We start from the raw sequence: 16,156 nt of genomic DNA, 5'->3' as shown, positions 1-16,156 counted from the left end.
TGGAGGTTCCAAGAACATCCTCATCCTCAACCATGGTGGGGCCCAGCATGTAAGTGAAAAAGACAGGGCTGAAATATTGCAGCCATGTTCAGCCAGAGGTGCCGAATAGATGATCCACGTGGGGATGTTCACTGATGATTGCATAACATTCAATTCCATTTGGTAACTCCTCAGAAAATACAAATATTGTATTGCAGCCCCAATGCAAATCTTCCTGAAAGGTACTGCACTACAACAGCAGGGCAAATTGCCAGCATGCTGCATTGCAGCAGCAGTGCAAATATTGGCTCATGTTACTTTTTCATGACAGCGATGCAGATTTTGCAGGAATATCCTGTATTGCAGCAGCAATGCCATTATCAGCAAAATTTATTACATAAGTGCAAATTTTGTCAAAAGGTGGGGTATTGCAACAGTAGTGAAAATATTACCAGAAGGTACTTTCCAATGGCAAGACAAATATTATGTAGTTATTGTTACAGTAACAATGCAAATATTGTCGGAAGATACAGTATTCCAGCAGGAATGCACATATTGCTAAAAGTAACTGTACTGCAACATCAATGCAAATATTGCTGCAAGGTACTATATAACAGCAGCAATGCAGATATTGCAGAAAAATTCTGTGTTACAGCAGCAGTGTACTATTGCCAATACAGTATTGTAACAGCAGTGCATGTTTTGTGGAAAGGTCCTGAAATCCAAACATTGCTGAAAGATGCTGTATTACAGCAGAATGCAAACACTTCTAGAAGATGCAGTGTAAAATCAGGAATCAAAATATTGCTGAGAAACTGTTCTAACAGTGTGAATATTGCTGAAATATACTGTATTATTACTAGCAATCCAAATATTGCTAAAAGAGACTATACCACAACAGCAATACAGATACTGCCAAAAGCTTAGAGTGTAACAACAATGCATTGTCAAAAGATGCTGCATTACAACAGCAATGTAAGTATTGCTAAACTGTATCATTCAATGCAAATATCACCAGTCAGTGCTGTCTTATGCCAGAATGCAAATATTGCTGGGAGGTGCTATATGACAGCAGCAGTGTAAATGTTATTATAAGGTACCACATTAAGCAGCAATGTAAGTACTTTCAAGGTTTACTGTATTACAGTACCAATAGAAATATTGTCTGACGGCGCTCTATTATGGCAGCAAAGTGATGTTAATGGTTCTCTATTACTATTTAATGCTCTCTCCTATATGACATATTTTAAAAAGTGACAAGAACACAGTGAATTTTTTTAGTTAACTTTTAATTCAGTTGATATGTTCCCTTAAGACAAGGAGAGAATTGCTCCAATGCGGAACTCTGTGCACCCCAGAATATTTCTAAGTATTGCATTGGGCTTTGTGATTCCACAGCAGCCTTGGAGATCATCCAATGCCTCTGATTCTGTCAGACTACCTTACCAGCTCCATGTGATACATAAGCAACTAGTATCAAAGTTCCTTGATAGGACCAACTATGTATTTGCACAAGTTAAAGGTCAATTCTTTTCCTGAAAATATGTTAGCCAAACAAAATGAAGGCAATGTATGTACACCAGAAATATATTTGACTTGCATGTATACCTTGGCTGAGCTACAGTAGGACAGTTAACGTTCCTGGAACACTACCTCCTCAAGCTTCCGCGTCATCGGAGAAGGAAAAAAGAAATAAATTGTGAGAAAGAAAATATAAATTAATTACAGCTGTTTGTATTTATGCCAACTCAGTGAAATGTAAAACATAAATTTCTGGTAGATAATACTTAGAGTCATAAAGCACAGAAACAGACCTTCGGCCCAATTGGTCCATGCCGACCAAGGTGCCCATCTAAGCCAGTCCCATTTGCCAGTGTTTGGCCCATATCCCTCTGAACCTTTCCTTTCCATGTACCTGTCCAAGTGTCTTTTAAATGTTGTTATTGTACCTGCCTCAACCACTTCCTCTGGCAACTCATTCCATATACATAGCACCCTCTGTGTAAAAAAAGAAAGTTGCCCCTCAGGTTCCTATTAAATCTTTCCCCTCTCACCTTAAATCTACATCCTCTAGTTTTTCATTCCCTTTCCCTGGGAAGAAGATGAGTACATTCACCCTATCTATGCCCCTCATGATTTTATACACTTCTAGAAGATCACCCCTCAGTCTCCTACACTTCAAGGAATAAAGACCTAGCCTGTCCAACCTCTCTCTATAACTCAGCCCCTCAAGTCCTGGCAACATCCTTGTAAATCTTTTCTGCACTCTTTCCAGTTTAATAACATCTTTCCTACAGCAGAGCGACCAAAACTGAACACGATACTCCAGGTGCAGCCTCACCAACATATCATACAACGGCAACATAACCTCCCAACTTCTATAATCAATGCCTTGACTGATGAAGGCCAGTGTTCCAAAAGCCTACCTGTGACTCCACTTTCAGGGAACCATGTACCTAAACTCCAAGGACCCTCTGTTCTACAACACTCCCGGGCCCTACCGTTTACTGTGAGAGTCCTACCTTGATTTGACTTTCCAAAATGCAACACTTTGTATTTATCTGAATTCAACTCCATTTGCCATTCTTAGGCCCACTTACTCAGCTGATCAAGATTCCCCCCCCCCCCCCCCCCCCGTAATTCTTGATAACCACCTTCACTGTCTATGATGCCACCTATATTAGTGTCATCTGCAAGCTTACTCACCATGCCTTGTACATTCTCATCCAAATCATAGTTTGATTCCAAATTTCATCCAAGATTCTCATCCAGACTTATGGTTAATATATCCTTCTTGCAAAAATTGAATATGGATAAGTAAAGATAATGAGTAAGATCAGTTGCATACTTTATTCCTTTAACCCCACCCTCAAGTTTCCTTTCCTCTTCTGAAATTGCTGACTCTTGCATGGAATCCACATAGTAAAAAAGGCCAAAACACGATGATGCTGGAGGAACTCAGCAGGCCAGGCAGCATCCGTGGAGAAAAGCAGGCGGTCAACGTTTCGGGTCAGGACCCTTCTTCAGGGCTGAAGGTAGGAAAAGGGGAAGCCTAATATATAGGAGGGAAAAGCAGAGCAGTGATAGGTGGACAAAAGAGGGGAGGCGGGGTAGGCACAGGGCGATGATAGGTAGATGCAGGTAAGAGATAGTGATAGGCAGGTGTGGGGGAAGAGGGGAGAGCAGGTCCACCGGGGGTGGGTCAAAAGTAAGGAGAGAGAGGAAAAAAAGGTAGGAAAAAAGAGGCTGGGAAAGGGAAGAAGAGAAGAGGCGTGGTGGGGGTGGGGGGGCGTTGGTGGAGGGGGTGGGGATTACTTAAAGTAGGAGAATTCAATGTTCATGCCATTAGGCTGCAAGGTTCCAAGATGGAAAATGAGGTGCTGTTCCTCCAGTTTGCGCTTGGAATTTCCACTGCCACATTCCTAGCCTCTTTCTACCTCTCTCTCCTTACCTTTGACCCATCCCCTGGTGGACCTGCTCTCCCCTCCTCCCCCACACCTGCCTATCACTATCTCTTACCTGCATCTACCTATCACCACCCTGTGCCCACCCCGCCTCCCCTCTTTTGTCCACCTATCACTGCTCTGCTTTTCCCTCCTATATATTGGGCTTCCCCTTTTCCTATCTTCAGTCCTGAAGAAGGGTCCTGACCCAAAACATTGACTGCCTGCTTTTCTCCACGGATGCTGTCCGGCCTGCTGAGTTCCTCCAGCATCATCGTGTTTTTCATCTAGATTCCAGCATCTGCACTCCTTTGTTTCTCTAGTAAAACAGGCCATCCCCCCCCTCCCCCTCACCAACTTGCTCGTATTAACTCTTCCCATTCTGTCGCCATTACTTTTTACTGGTATACAGTTCCACAGATGCCACAAGTTCCTTGCTAAAGTTACCATTTTCATGTGTGAGCCTATATAATGAACGTCATCAGAATATTTTAAAGTGTATGGCCTCATTGTCACTCTCAACCCTGTGACATTCCCTTGCACTTTCCAGCAAGAATTACTGGGTAGAACACAAGAGTAAGAAAGGGCAGGTTGTCATTGCTCCAATGCTAACAGCTGAGTTCAATTAACACATCACAGACTGAGAAAAGACCATGAACTCTAATGACCAGTGCAATTCAGTGACACGTTACACAGTGCATTGCTAACTGATTCCATGCAGGCAACACACACTTTCTTGTTTCTTGAAGGGAATTTACACTGGTTGTAATTTTTCAATAGTGTTCTGCCAAGCAGGAGCCTACAGAATCTGAAGTTCAAATCAGAAGCTTGGGTGGCCTTGGTGTATCATTTTCTGACTGTTTCATTTTACAGTACACATGTCCAAATTTCCAGTGTGTCATCAACAGATGAGGCCTCTGCTGGAAACACAGTTGGAAAATTATACCCAAGGGTTAAGTGTAGCTGTTTCCACCAGGCGAGTCAGGTAGCAGTGGATATGAAGCTGTTTTCTTGGAAAATCAGTAGGGTTAAAATAGCCACCCTGCCCATTGCATACCCGTTTCATACTTGGCAGGAACAGTTAAGATCAACCGCTAAATTAATCAGGAATTACACTATATCTGCTGTCATAAGTTGGAATCGTAAACAGACAACATTAAATTCAAAATGTATATGCTTTAGTCTATGTTAGTGGTTGAACAGTTCGAGCTTATGGAGGTCTTAATCCATCCTGTAAATTTTTAGTTAATATTTGGTGCCCAAACTTTAACATGCTTATGGCCACAATGAATGTACACCTTCATGTCCATTATTGATTTAATCATAACCTAATAAACAATAATGACATTAATTCTCTCTGATGCATTTCCTTGCAGTATTTTTCTAGAACTGATCGTTTGCTTAAACACAGAAGAATGTGCCGTGAAAGTCAAGGGAAAGCTCCTGACAAAATCCCAGCAGTGAAAACTGAGCCAATTATACTTGCCATCAGTACAGAAAACAGGTTGTTGTCACCCCAGAAGGATGTCATTAATCCAACAACAAAAAAGCTCAAAACTGCAGAGAAGTTGGAATTGGAAATTTCTAATAAAGAGGAGACTGGTAGTCCAGCAGGTGTTAACTTGAACAAGAGAGATTGTATAGAGTATTACACCAGCAACTTGAAGGTAAAGGATGAGTATAAAGTGGAGCAGTCCTCACTTATAAGTGCACATTCTTCACACGGTAGTGATCATCTAGGGGAAACATATCAGAATCTGCATCCACCAAAGCTTGTTCTGAAGAAGATAAGCTCAAACAAAACTCAGAAGACAACAGAACAACTGAATCAGACCTTGCCAGTTTCTACCAACTTCGATGCCACAAAAGTCACCAAGTACACCTACGCAATGGGAAGCAACCCCGACCTCCTGGTCATCGAGGGCCAGAATACTGATCAGGGTCAGGATGCCTCACGCAAGCCCGGAGGAAGCCACAGCAACTACGATGATGCAATGCAATTTGTTAAGAAGAAGCGATTCTTGCAAGGGCCTAACAGTACCAGCAGAGAGTTTGCCTTATCTGTAGGCCAGATTGCAACCCAACCAGCTGTAACACAGGCAGTTACCACTACTGTAAGTGAAAGCAGCGATGGCACATCCATGTTGGTGCAGCCCGGCAACACTGAGCTGAAAAGCAGTCAGGACAAAAGTGGAATTCCTGATGAAGTTCTTCAGACTCTCTTGGACCACTACACTAACAAGGCAAATGGGCAGGTTCCATTTTCTGTCAGTGATACCCAAGTTGCTTCAAATATAACTGTAAGCTCTACCGACAGTTCAAATGTGCCTCCATTGGAGCAAGTCAGTGAAAGTTCACAGCCAGCATCTGCAGACAACTGTAACATGCTCCATGAATATTCGAAGTTCCTCCAACAAGCTTTGGAAAGGACTTGCCACAATGATAGCTATTCAAGTGAGCAAGGACTTGCATATGAGACTGAAACTCAGCCCCTAACTGGAAGTCTTCAGATGCCACCTCTGTTTTCTTCTCTAGAGCGACAGGTTTTTGCCACAATGGTTACCCAGCATGGCTTCAGACCAGAAGTGGGTTCTTCTTTGCGGTTACCAACACAAAAGTCCCAGTACAGTTTATTAGTTGGTGAATCCCAGCATCCTTTTGCTTTCATAACAAGCAACAACACCATCTCTTCACCGCCAGATTTCATAGAGCAGGTTAACTCACAAAAAAAGCGAGAGGAGCCACCAGCTCACAACAATCACCATATGGGCACATTCGGTCAAGACTCTAGGTTCTCAGCTACTGGAGGAGAAATGACCCCATCGTTCAGTGACAGTGCCGGTGGACAGGTGAACCTAAGGGTCCGGCAGGGCAACTCAAACTACTCGGAGTTTTCTTTGGTAAATGTGCCAGAGGGAAGGGATCAAATGAGTGCCTCACCAGCTGCAACAGGGGGTCAGACTTTTAGGTGAAATAATTTGCTCATCGTACTTGGGATCATGATATACTTCTGTTTTTGAGTTGCTCCACAAAGAAAACCATTTCAAACTTTTGTTTTAATGTTTAGAGATCTTATTTAGAGATCTTATATTATCTTGTTGAATGGCAGAGCAGGCACAAGGGTCTGAATGGCCTAGTCCTGCAATTTCTTATGTTCTTATTAGTGATTTTACCAGAGGTTATTTCAGAGTCCAGTATTGAAACATTCTTCCCTCCTCTCCATTGATATATTTTTGCTGCCTAGCACAGAAAGAGGGTATTCATGTCTCTCTCTAAGTTCTTTGTATTCATCAGAAGCATTTGTCCAACCATAAAAGTGCCATGGGCAGGAGCTAGTTATAAGATAACCCTGGAATTTGTCAAATAGTTACACCAATACTGTCATCTCTTTAGTTTAAACATTGTCATTTCAACCCATCAAATAATTACTCTGACACAAGCATCAATACACATGCAATAATTCTTTTGATAAGTAGGTCTTCATTTCAAATAATTGGCCTGGTACTCATCTGTAAATTGATCCAATAATACCACAGTATGGGTATTTAATTGCATGCACTGTTTACCCTGATATTGACACTGTATGTTTCTAGTAAATGTCCCAATTAGATGAATTAATAATACCAATACAAACATTTGATCCACTAATCATCCTGAATTTTCCATTAATGTCGTGATCAGCCTGATTCTGACATAATGTGGAGAATCAACAAAAGACATAGCATAATAGGAGGCAATTTGGTCTATCATGCCTCTGCCAGCTCTTTGAAATTCTAAAGACTTTGTTATTTTGATGATTATCTTAAATTTATGCCCACTTTACTAACTTGCTTGCCAGTTGAAATAGCTTCTTTCACTTCAACGTATTAAAACCATTTCATACTTTTCTGTACTTTCATCATAGACTGCCCCTAGAAAACTCTTTGTAACCTGTGCTTTAATGAATTGAGCCTTAGTATCTGTATTAATAACAGAAGCCTTTCACTGATTGGTCTTTGTTCTCTATATCCCTATTTATAATATTGAGAATTCCATTCATGTACCCGAGCTCTTCTGTCCTGTTACTCCCAGAATGTTATCTCACACTGATACACCTCCATTACTTAACCTGATATTGGCATTGATGCAACTCTTACATTGATATTGCCCTATTAATACTGATCCAGCCTAGTGATTATGTCAGCATTAATATTGGTAAATAATAATTTTGAGTTTGCCAAAGATATACTATTAATAATTACTTTGATAACACCATTGATATAGCTCCAGTAGTTATCCTGATATTAGCATCGATACAGCCCAAAATTGCCCAATTTTTGATATTGATTCACTAATTAATAATGTTGATATTCACAGTCAAACAGTGCAGTATCATTCAGTCAATGATAACTGATTCACTTCCAATATTCATTCTGATATTGATACTCATGTAGCCTATAGTCATTCTGGTATTGCTATTGATGTAGTTTTAATAATCTGGTATTCATACAGCTTCAACAGTTATCCTGATGTACCCAATGATGCACTTCCAGTAAGTATGCTGATCTAGGTTTTGGTGCAGACTCTGATGTTGGCATTGTGTTTATCCTGATATTGGTATTAAAACAGCTCAACAATTACCCTGGTATTTGCATGTTGTACTTCCACTATTTAACTAATATTGCCACTGATACATCCTCAGTAATTATCCTCATGTTGCCATTAATTCACTTCCAGAAAATGCTTATATTGGCATTGATGCGGCTCATGTTATCTTAACATTGGCATTCAAAAAGCCCAATGATGACCTTGATACTAGTATTACTGTAACTCCAAGAAATAGGCTGATACTGGCTTTAACACACCTACTATTATTTCCCTAATTTTGGCTGGTAGCACAGCTCCAGTTGTTACTGTTTTATTAGCATTAGCACAGCCCAATAATAATTATCCTGATATTCACTTTGATACAGCCCAGTAATTGCACTGATGTTGTGATTGATTCAGTTCCAATATCTGCCTTGGTATTGGTACTGATGTAGTCCAGTCATAGACCTGGTTTTGCCATTGATATGCTTTCAATAATTGCCATGGTACTGCACTTGATTCACATTTGCCTGAAAAAGGCAATGATACACTTTTTACCATGATATTTACTAATTAGCTTCCAATAATTTATCTCACAATTGCATTATCACATCTGCAATAATTATCCCTATGTGCTTGAAAATGGTGCTAGCATGCCATCATTTACCCCAATTATCTTAATATCAACATTGATTCACATTCAGTGGTTACCTTGACATTGATGTTGATTGACTTCCAGCAATTACTTTAATATTGGCATCAATTAACTTACAGTAGTTGCCTGATAAGGGCACTTATTTTTCCCAATTATTACTTTGATATTGTCATTTGTTCTATTCAATAATTACACTCATGACATTGTTTCAGTTTTAATAATTGTCATGCTTTTGTGATTGATTGACTTCCAATAATTACTCTGATATCAACATTGATTTAGTTTTAGTAATTAGCCTGATAATGGCATAATAGCACAATAATTACATGGATATTGATTTTGATTGACTTCCAATAATTATGATTGTATTGGCAGATACACAATCAATAATTAACCTGGTATTGGTATTGGCATAATAACTCTGCTGATATTATCATTATCTCTTCCATTATTCACCTTTACGTTAGTAGTGATGCATCCCAGTAATAACCCTGGTTTTGCCATTGATCCACTTTCAATAATTACCAAGATATTGCCATTAGATCATTCACAGTAGTAACCCTGATACACTTCCAATAAATTCACCTGATATTAGTACTGATGCAGCTTGGATTTTGATGCTGACATTCAAAAACAAAACCATGATACCACCGACATCTGTGCACTTTGTTGGTGTTGCTGGTGCAGCCCCGTAATATCCCCGGTATTGCCATTTATATGCTTTCAATAATTGCCTTATAATTACAATTCACTTGCAATCATTTTTCTGTCCATAGAATTGATGCACTTGATATTAATATTGGGACTGATTTATTAGTCTGCCTGATAACGGCGTTGATGTGCCTCAATTAATGCCCAGATGTTGCTAATGACACAACTAAAATAGTTAACCTGATCTTGGCATTCATTCAGTTCCAATATTCACCCTGAATTTGGTAACAATGTAGTTCAGTAATAACTGATATGGCCATTGCTGTACTTCTAATAATTATCCAGATATTACCATTGATACATTTCCTATAAATACCCAATTGATATTGATATGCTTACAATAAGTACCCTAATACTGAGATTAATGCACTGACATAGCTCCAGTAAAAGCCCTGATATAGTCATTGAAATGGTTTTACTAATTACCTCCTTGATATTGAGATTTTTATACATTCAGAAATTACCTTGATATTAATTTGTTTTCAATAATTTTTCTTGACAGTGGCATTGACATACACTGCCAACACACTCGATTGAGACATTTGCTGATACCACCAAAATTCCCAGTGAGGACCGCAGTTTGAGGCTACAGTAAGATATCAATGGACTGGTTAGGTGGCAAATGGAATTCAATCTGGAGAAGTGTGGGGTAAACGTGATGAGGGCAAACATGGCAAGGGAATACACAGTAAATGGTGAGATACTAAGAAGTATAGAGGGACAGAGGGATCTTAGAGTGCATATCCACAAATCACTGAAGGTAGCAGGACAGCTTGGTGAGCTAGGTAAGAAGGCATGGGCAATTAAAGATGGATGTTAAATGCTGCCATTGTCAGAGACGTCCACGTCCTGTGAACAAATAAATATTTGCTTTTACTGACTGAAGCACAAAATATAAGTGCAGGGAGGTTATATTCGAACTGTACAAAACGGTAGTGAGGACACACAGGAGCACTGGGGACAGGGCTGGTCACCACACAATGGAAAGGTGTGATAGTACTGGAGAGGGTGCAGAGGGGATTCATCAAGGGTTGGGGAGGTCGAGTTATGAGGAAAGACTGACTAAACTGGGGTTACTTTCCTTGATCAAGATGTTTGAAATTGAGAGGCCTGGACAGAGTAAACAAGAAGGGCTCTTACCCTTAGCAAGGAGGTCAGTAACAATGGGAAATTAATGAAGGATTACAGGAGTATTGAGGAAACATATTTCACCCAATGAGTGGTGGCCATCTGGAACTCGCTGCCTGAAAGGATGACGGGAGCAGAAACCCTCCCCTGGAAAAGCACATGAAGAGGCTGCTGGGCTGTGGGCCCAGTGTGGGAAGTGGGAATAATCTCAATTTACGACTGGCATGGACACAATGGCTGACTCATGTCCTTCTGCACTGTATGTTCCTGTGATTCTAATTTCAGCATTGATTCTGCTCCAGTAATTGCACTGATATTGGTATTAACCCAGCCACAGGGTTAACCCTGATGTTGACATTGATACAGCTCATACACTTTCCCTGGTATAAATATTGATACTCTTTCAATAATGATCATGTTTTTACTTTCTGAAGTGTCCCCGGAGATTGGTGTTGGCAGATTTCCAGTGCGCTGATATGTTTCCAATAATTACCTGATATTGCCATTAATACACTCCCAGTAATACCTGTGATGTTAGCACTAAAGCACATTCATGTTCATTAACTGTACCGATACTGATAGTGATGCAGTTCCAATCATTACCCGAATTTTTCCATTGATGCTCTTCCCCCAATAGTTACCCAGGTATGAGCATTGATGCATTTTCAATATTTACCCTGATATTAGAATTGATATCCCAATAATTGAACTGGTATGACTTGCACTAATTGTACTGACATTGAAGTTGATACAGCTCTGTTAAATTATCCTGATATTGGCATTGGTGCATTTCCAATAATCACCCTGTTGTCATTGGTCCACTGCCAATAATTATATTGATATTAGCATTGATATGCCCCCCGTCATTATCCTGCTATTGGAATTGATACAGCTCCAAAACGTTTCGTGAAACTGGGGTTGCCACGTTTCTGATAATTATACTGAAATGAGCACCCAGTAATTAACCTGATACTAGCACTGATACACTTCTGATAATTAACGTAATACTAGAAATGATTAATGTGGCTGTTGATACGCTTCTAATAATTATCCTGATTTTGCCAGTGCTACGCGGCCAATGTTTACCCTCATATGGTATTGATACAAATTCTGTAATTAATTCCACTGAGATTGGCAGTAATACACTTCCAATAATAACCCTGAATTTATCATTGGTGCACCCTGATATTGCCAACTGATACAGCACTAACACTTAACCTCATGCTGACATTAATTTCACATCCGTAATTATCTTGGCGTTGCCTTTGAAACATGGAAACAGGCCCTTCGGCCCACCAGGTCTGTGCCAACCACCCATTTACACTGATCCCATTTTATTCTCCCCACATTCCCATCAACTCTCCCCGGATTCTACCACCCACCTACACACCAGGGGTAATTTATAGTGGCTAATTAACCCACCGGCCTGCACCTCTTTGTGATGTGGGAGGAAACCGGAGCACCCAGAGGAAACCTCTGCAGTCACAGAGAATGTGCAAACTGCGCACAGACAACACCAGAGGTCAGGATGGAACCTGGGTCGCTGGAACTATGAGGCAGTGGCTCTACCAGCTGCGCCACAGTGCCACCCATCTCCAAATCTTACTGTGCGAATGGCATTTAAACTCAGCAATTAACCTGATGTTGCTGTTGTGAACCTATCAATTAGGGGCAGGATTAAACCACATCTTCTCAAACCTTCTCCAGCATTTAACAAGATTGTGGCTGATTTGATTGTAACCTCAATTCTGCACTTCCATCTGCCTGCAGTAAACTTTCAGCCCCTTGCTTTCCAAGCATCTAACTCAGCCTGAAAAATAGTAAAAGATTGCTTTCACCACTTTTTCTTCCTTAAGTTCTCACAGCCCTTGAGAGGAAGAAGTTCATCTCATCCATGTCTTAAATGTGTAACCACTTATTTTAAACAGTGGACCCTTGTTCTAAATTCTCCCACAAGAGGAAAAATCCTCTCCAAATCCACCCTCGGGAAATCAATACATGTCCAGTAAGTAACCTGATATTGATTCATTTCTAATAATTTTCTGTAATATTGGTATTGATACAGCTCCAGTAATGGTCTGAATATATTGCCTTTGATATACTTCAAATAATTCCTCTGATATTGCCATTTTTACAGCTCTGATAATTGCCCTGATACTGGCACTGCTGGACCTCTGCTAGTTACTCTGATATGGCCTGATGATTGCCATCGACACATTTCCAATAATTATCTTGATATTGATACCACCTGATAAAAATCCTGGCACGGGCATTGACAGGTCTGCAGAAATTGCACTGTTGATACTTACTTCCAGTAAATATCCAGATATTGGAATCGTTGTCCCACCAGTAATTATCGTGAAACTCAAACTGGTATACCTCTAATAATTATTCTGATATTAGCATCAATGTAGTTCATATAATTATCCCAATATAGACATTGATACACCTTCAATAGTTACTTTTTTGTTGTCATTGAGACTTTCCAATAAGTACCCTGATGCTGCCATTAAGTCACTTTCAATAATTATACTGATACTGTCCGTGATACAGCACCAATAATTCCCACAATTTTTGTATTGGTGCTCTTCCATTAATTACCCTGATGTGGACATTCTTACACTTACAATAATTACCCTGATTTTGGAATTGTTATCCCTAATAATTCAACTAATATGGCTGTTGGTACACGTACACACTGGTACTGGAATTGATCAGCCTTCATTCCCCATTCACCCCATTTTCATTACTTTCAGGCTCTGATTATCTGATGGCCTGCCATTTTCCATGGGATAACAGTTCTGCCCAGCATGGTGCCAGCCATAAAGACCAGAATTATTCAGGTTCTACTTTTTGTCTCTGCTGAGTTTGTTGATTTCAGCCAGGACAATGGTAGGAGCATTAATTGGGCAATAATGCTGAACTAAGAAGATGAGAGGAAGGAATTCACTGGGGTTCTCAGCCCTAATCACCATCCAGTGAGTCAGCTTGGAACTTGGACATCATCACTGAGTTCAGGCAGGCTTGGGTTCAGTTATCAAGTCTCCTCACAATTAAATAGCCTTGCATCTATATGATGGCCATTTCAATAAAGTGGGTGGGTTGTGGGGCTGGTGGATTATGAACCGTCTGTAGAATGGTAATTCAGCAAGAGTTTAGCAGCCTAAGGAGAGGATGGAAGCATATTGGAGAGTGTGGTGTAGTCTGTGAAGTTGGCAGAAGTAGAAAGAGTAGATATTAACCCAGTCACTTTAGCACAGCTTCACATTGTAAGTAATCTATCAGTGTTTACTGGCTATGAGCAATAATGTTTTCTGTGTCCACTGTCGCTGCCCATCTGAGTTGTTGATTCCAGGATTTTGGAAGGTGAATTTTGGAATGGCACAACACGGTGGGCCGAAGGGCCTGTTTTGTGCTGTATGGTTCTATGGTAATTCTGGTATCTGTTCTGTATATATAACTTTTGACTCAGAGTCTAGCTGAGAATCAAGATGAAAACAGCCAAATGTATATTTGCATTTGCTGAGATTATAATCTTTTTTCATGAACTTAGTGAAGGTGCTTAGTACAGCATTCTCAAACAAACCCATAATGTGCGCACTTGAACACTAATATTTTAGTCAAATCCATGAGTAGAACCAAGGGAGAAGCTGTTGGTACCTGACCACAGAACAGTATTATTGTGTGCAAAGAAAAGCCCTTGGTTCCAAAAATCTTACCTTGACTGGAGAGTAATGTTTAACATTTTTTGGAAGTTGGAAGAGTGCACCGTGCAAAAGGAGAGATACTTTACATTTTTCTTGAAATGTTTCAGATTCCCTAATCACCACTTGGAGCTAGTAAGGTCCAATAACTGTCCAGGAGCAAACTGTCTGTTCATCATCAGTGCGTTTATCTTCTCCAACTCCATTCCTGAGGTTTACTGATTTGGTAAAGAACTATAACCCATGTGTATGTATGCATTGCGCAGGGAACTTCCCAGTGCAGAATGGTACATATTTTATAAAAGACTGGTTTGACCACAGCTGGAATGTTGTGTCCTGTTCCGAGTGTCACACTTAAGAAAAAAAGTTATGACTTTGGAGAGGGTGCAGAGGAGATTTACCCAAATGATTCCAGAGGTAGTTACATTGATAGAATTGAGAAACTGGTGTTCCCTTTGAAACACAGGGGGTTGTGAGAGGATCAAATAGAGAGATTTAAACTCATGAAGGGTAGGGACAGAGTAAGGAAAGAGAGAGAGAAACTGTTCCCATTTGTCAGGAACTAGGAGACACAAAATGAAGGTGATTGGCAAAAGAACCAGAATTGACATAGGGAGAAACCTGGTTACACAGCGAGTGGTTGGAGTCTGGAATGCACCACCTGGGAAAGTAGTGGAGGCAGATTCAAAGGGAGCTGGATAAGTAACTGAAGGGGAAGAATTTGCAGGGCTATGTGGAGAACAACTAGCTGGGTTGCTCTGACATAGAGCTGTTACGGACGCAAAGGGCCAAATGGCCTCTTTCCATGCTGTAACCATTCTGTAATCCTGTGGTCAATGATGCTCAAAGGTTCTTGGTGAATAATGTTGCACAAGTTGCCTTCCGAAGGTATCACACGTGCCACACACTCTTCAAACTTTTGGAACTCCATTTTATGTTGATATACTTTTTTTTTCAGGTGGGGTAGTGGAAGAAAAAGAGTGGTGCTCCCAAAGGAATCACTAATTCATTAAAATTCAAGGAAAGCAAGAGTACCTGTTTGAGACCTTGTCAAATTTAGAATATTTTGCCATTGTGTCTATAATGTCCAGATCAAAAGTCAAATCTCAATATAAAGTCTAACAGATACTTCACTGAAACAACTTTAATTCAGAAAAACAATTCTTGTGTAAAAGTTGTATCGGGTTTTACAAGTGACTAGCCTGAGTATTGTACTTAAGGAAATAGTTTAGTTGTGCTTTGTACTATTATTTTGGAAGGTGGGCAAACAGTGTGTTGCATCTTTTGTTTTTCGAAGTTGTAAGTAGCTTTTTTCTATACATGTAAGAAAATGTATATCATGCAGTTAGATGTAGCATTTCGTATGGTATACCCTTCATTAATCAGAAGTAAATCACCAGCCTGCATTTACAATTTAGACCTGTTTTGTAGCTATAATGTTCAAAAATTTCAAATTCCTGTTCCTTCCCACTCTGTAACAAGTTGATGCACTATATGTTGTGGGTTGATTGGCAGCTGTAGTCCCTGCAGTATCTGTTGAACCTGTGTATCCATTGGAACAGTTCGTTTTGGCAACAATATTTAAGGCTTCTGGGATTTCAATTTTGGATTCAACTTTCTTTTTAAGAAATCAATCAGCAGTTAGAATCCATAAATGTGTGTTGGTAGAGCAGAGAATCTACTCAAATATTAAGTGAAGTTGGCTTGTGGCTCATTTTCTTTTGTTGGATCAGGATCAGGATCACATCTGGCTGAATAAGGATATCACACTGAAATATTTCTTGACTCAGTTTGTGATCTGTTACAGACAAGCTAATGGAGAGTCTGTGGCCCTCACCAAAGATCTCTGTTAGAAAGCTTTATTGAGGAAAAAGTAATGGGGATTGGTTGAGGGTGGGATAGGGAGCTGCTATTAGCCTATGAGCATTTGCAAGCTAAATGTTACTGTGACAACAAACAGCCCAGTTGGT

General features: G+C 40.1%; 1 protein-coding gene across 4 annotated transcripts in view; it reads left to right on the top strand.

Moving 5' to 3' along the window:
- Nucleotides 1-8,049, top strand: part of LOC127567046 (zinc finger protein 148-like) — a 103,737-nt gene extending 95,688 nt beyond the window's left edge. For all 4 annotated transcript variants that reach the window (XM_052009702.1, XM_052009699.1, XM_052009703.1 and 1 more), the window contains one exon: nt 4,799-8,049. In XM_052009702.1, the coding sequence (XP_051865662.1) occupies nt 4,799-6,394 (1,596 nt within the window). In that variant the 3' untranslated portion in view covers nt 6,395-8,049. The remainder of the gene's footprint in view (nt 1-4,798) is intronic.
- The last annotated feature ends 8,107 nt before the right edge of the window (nt 8,050-16,156 follow it).

Source organism: Pristis pectinata, chromosome X, assembly GCF_009764475.1.
Source record: "Pristis pectinata isolate sPriPec2 chromosome X, sPriPec2.1.pri, whole genome shotgun sequence".
NCBI lineage: Eukaryota > Metazoa > Chordata > Chondrichthyes > Rhinopristiformes > Pristidae > Pristis > Pristis pectinata.
The sequence above is the reverse complement of the archived record's forward strand: the minus strand, read 5'-3'. Positions and strand labels throughout refer to the sequence as shown.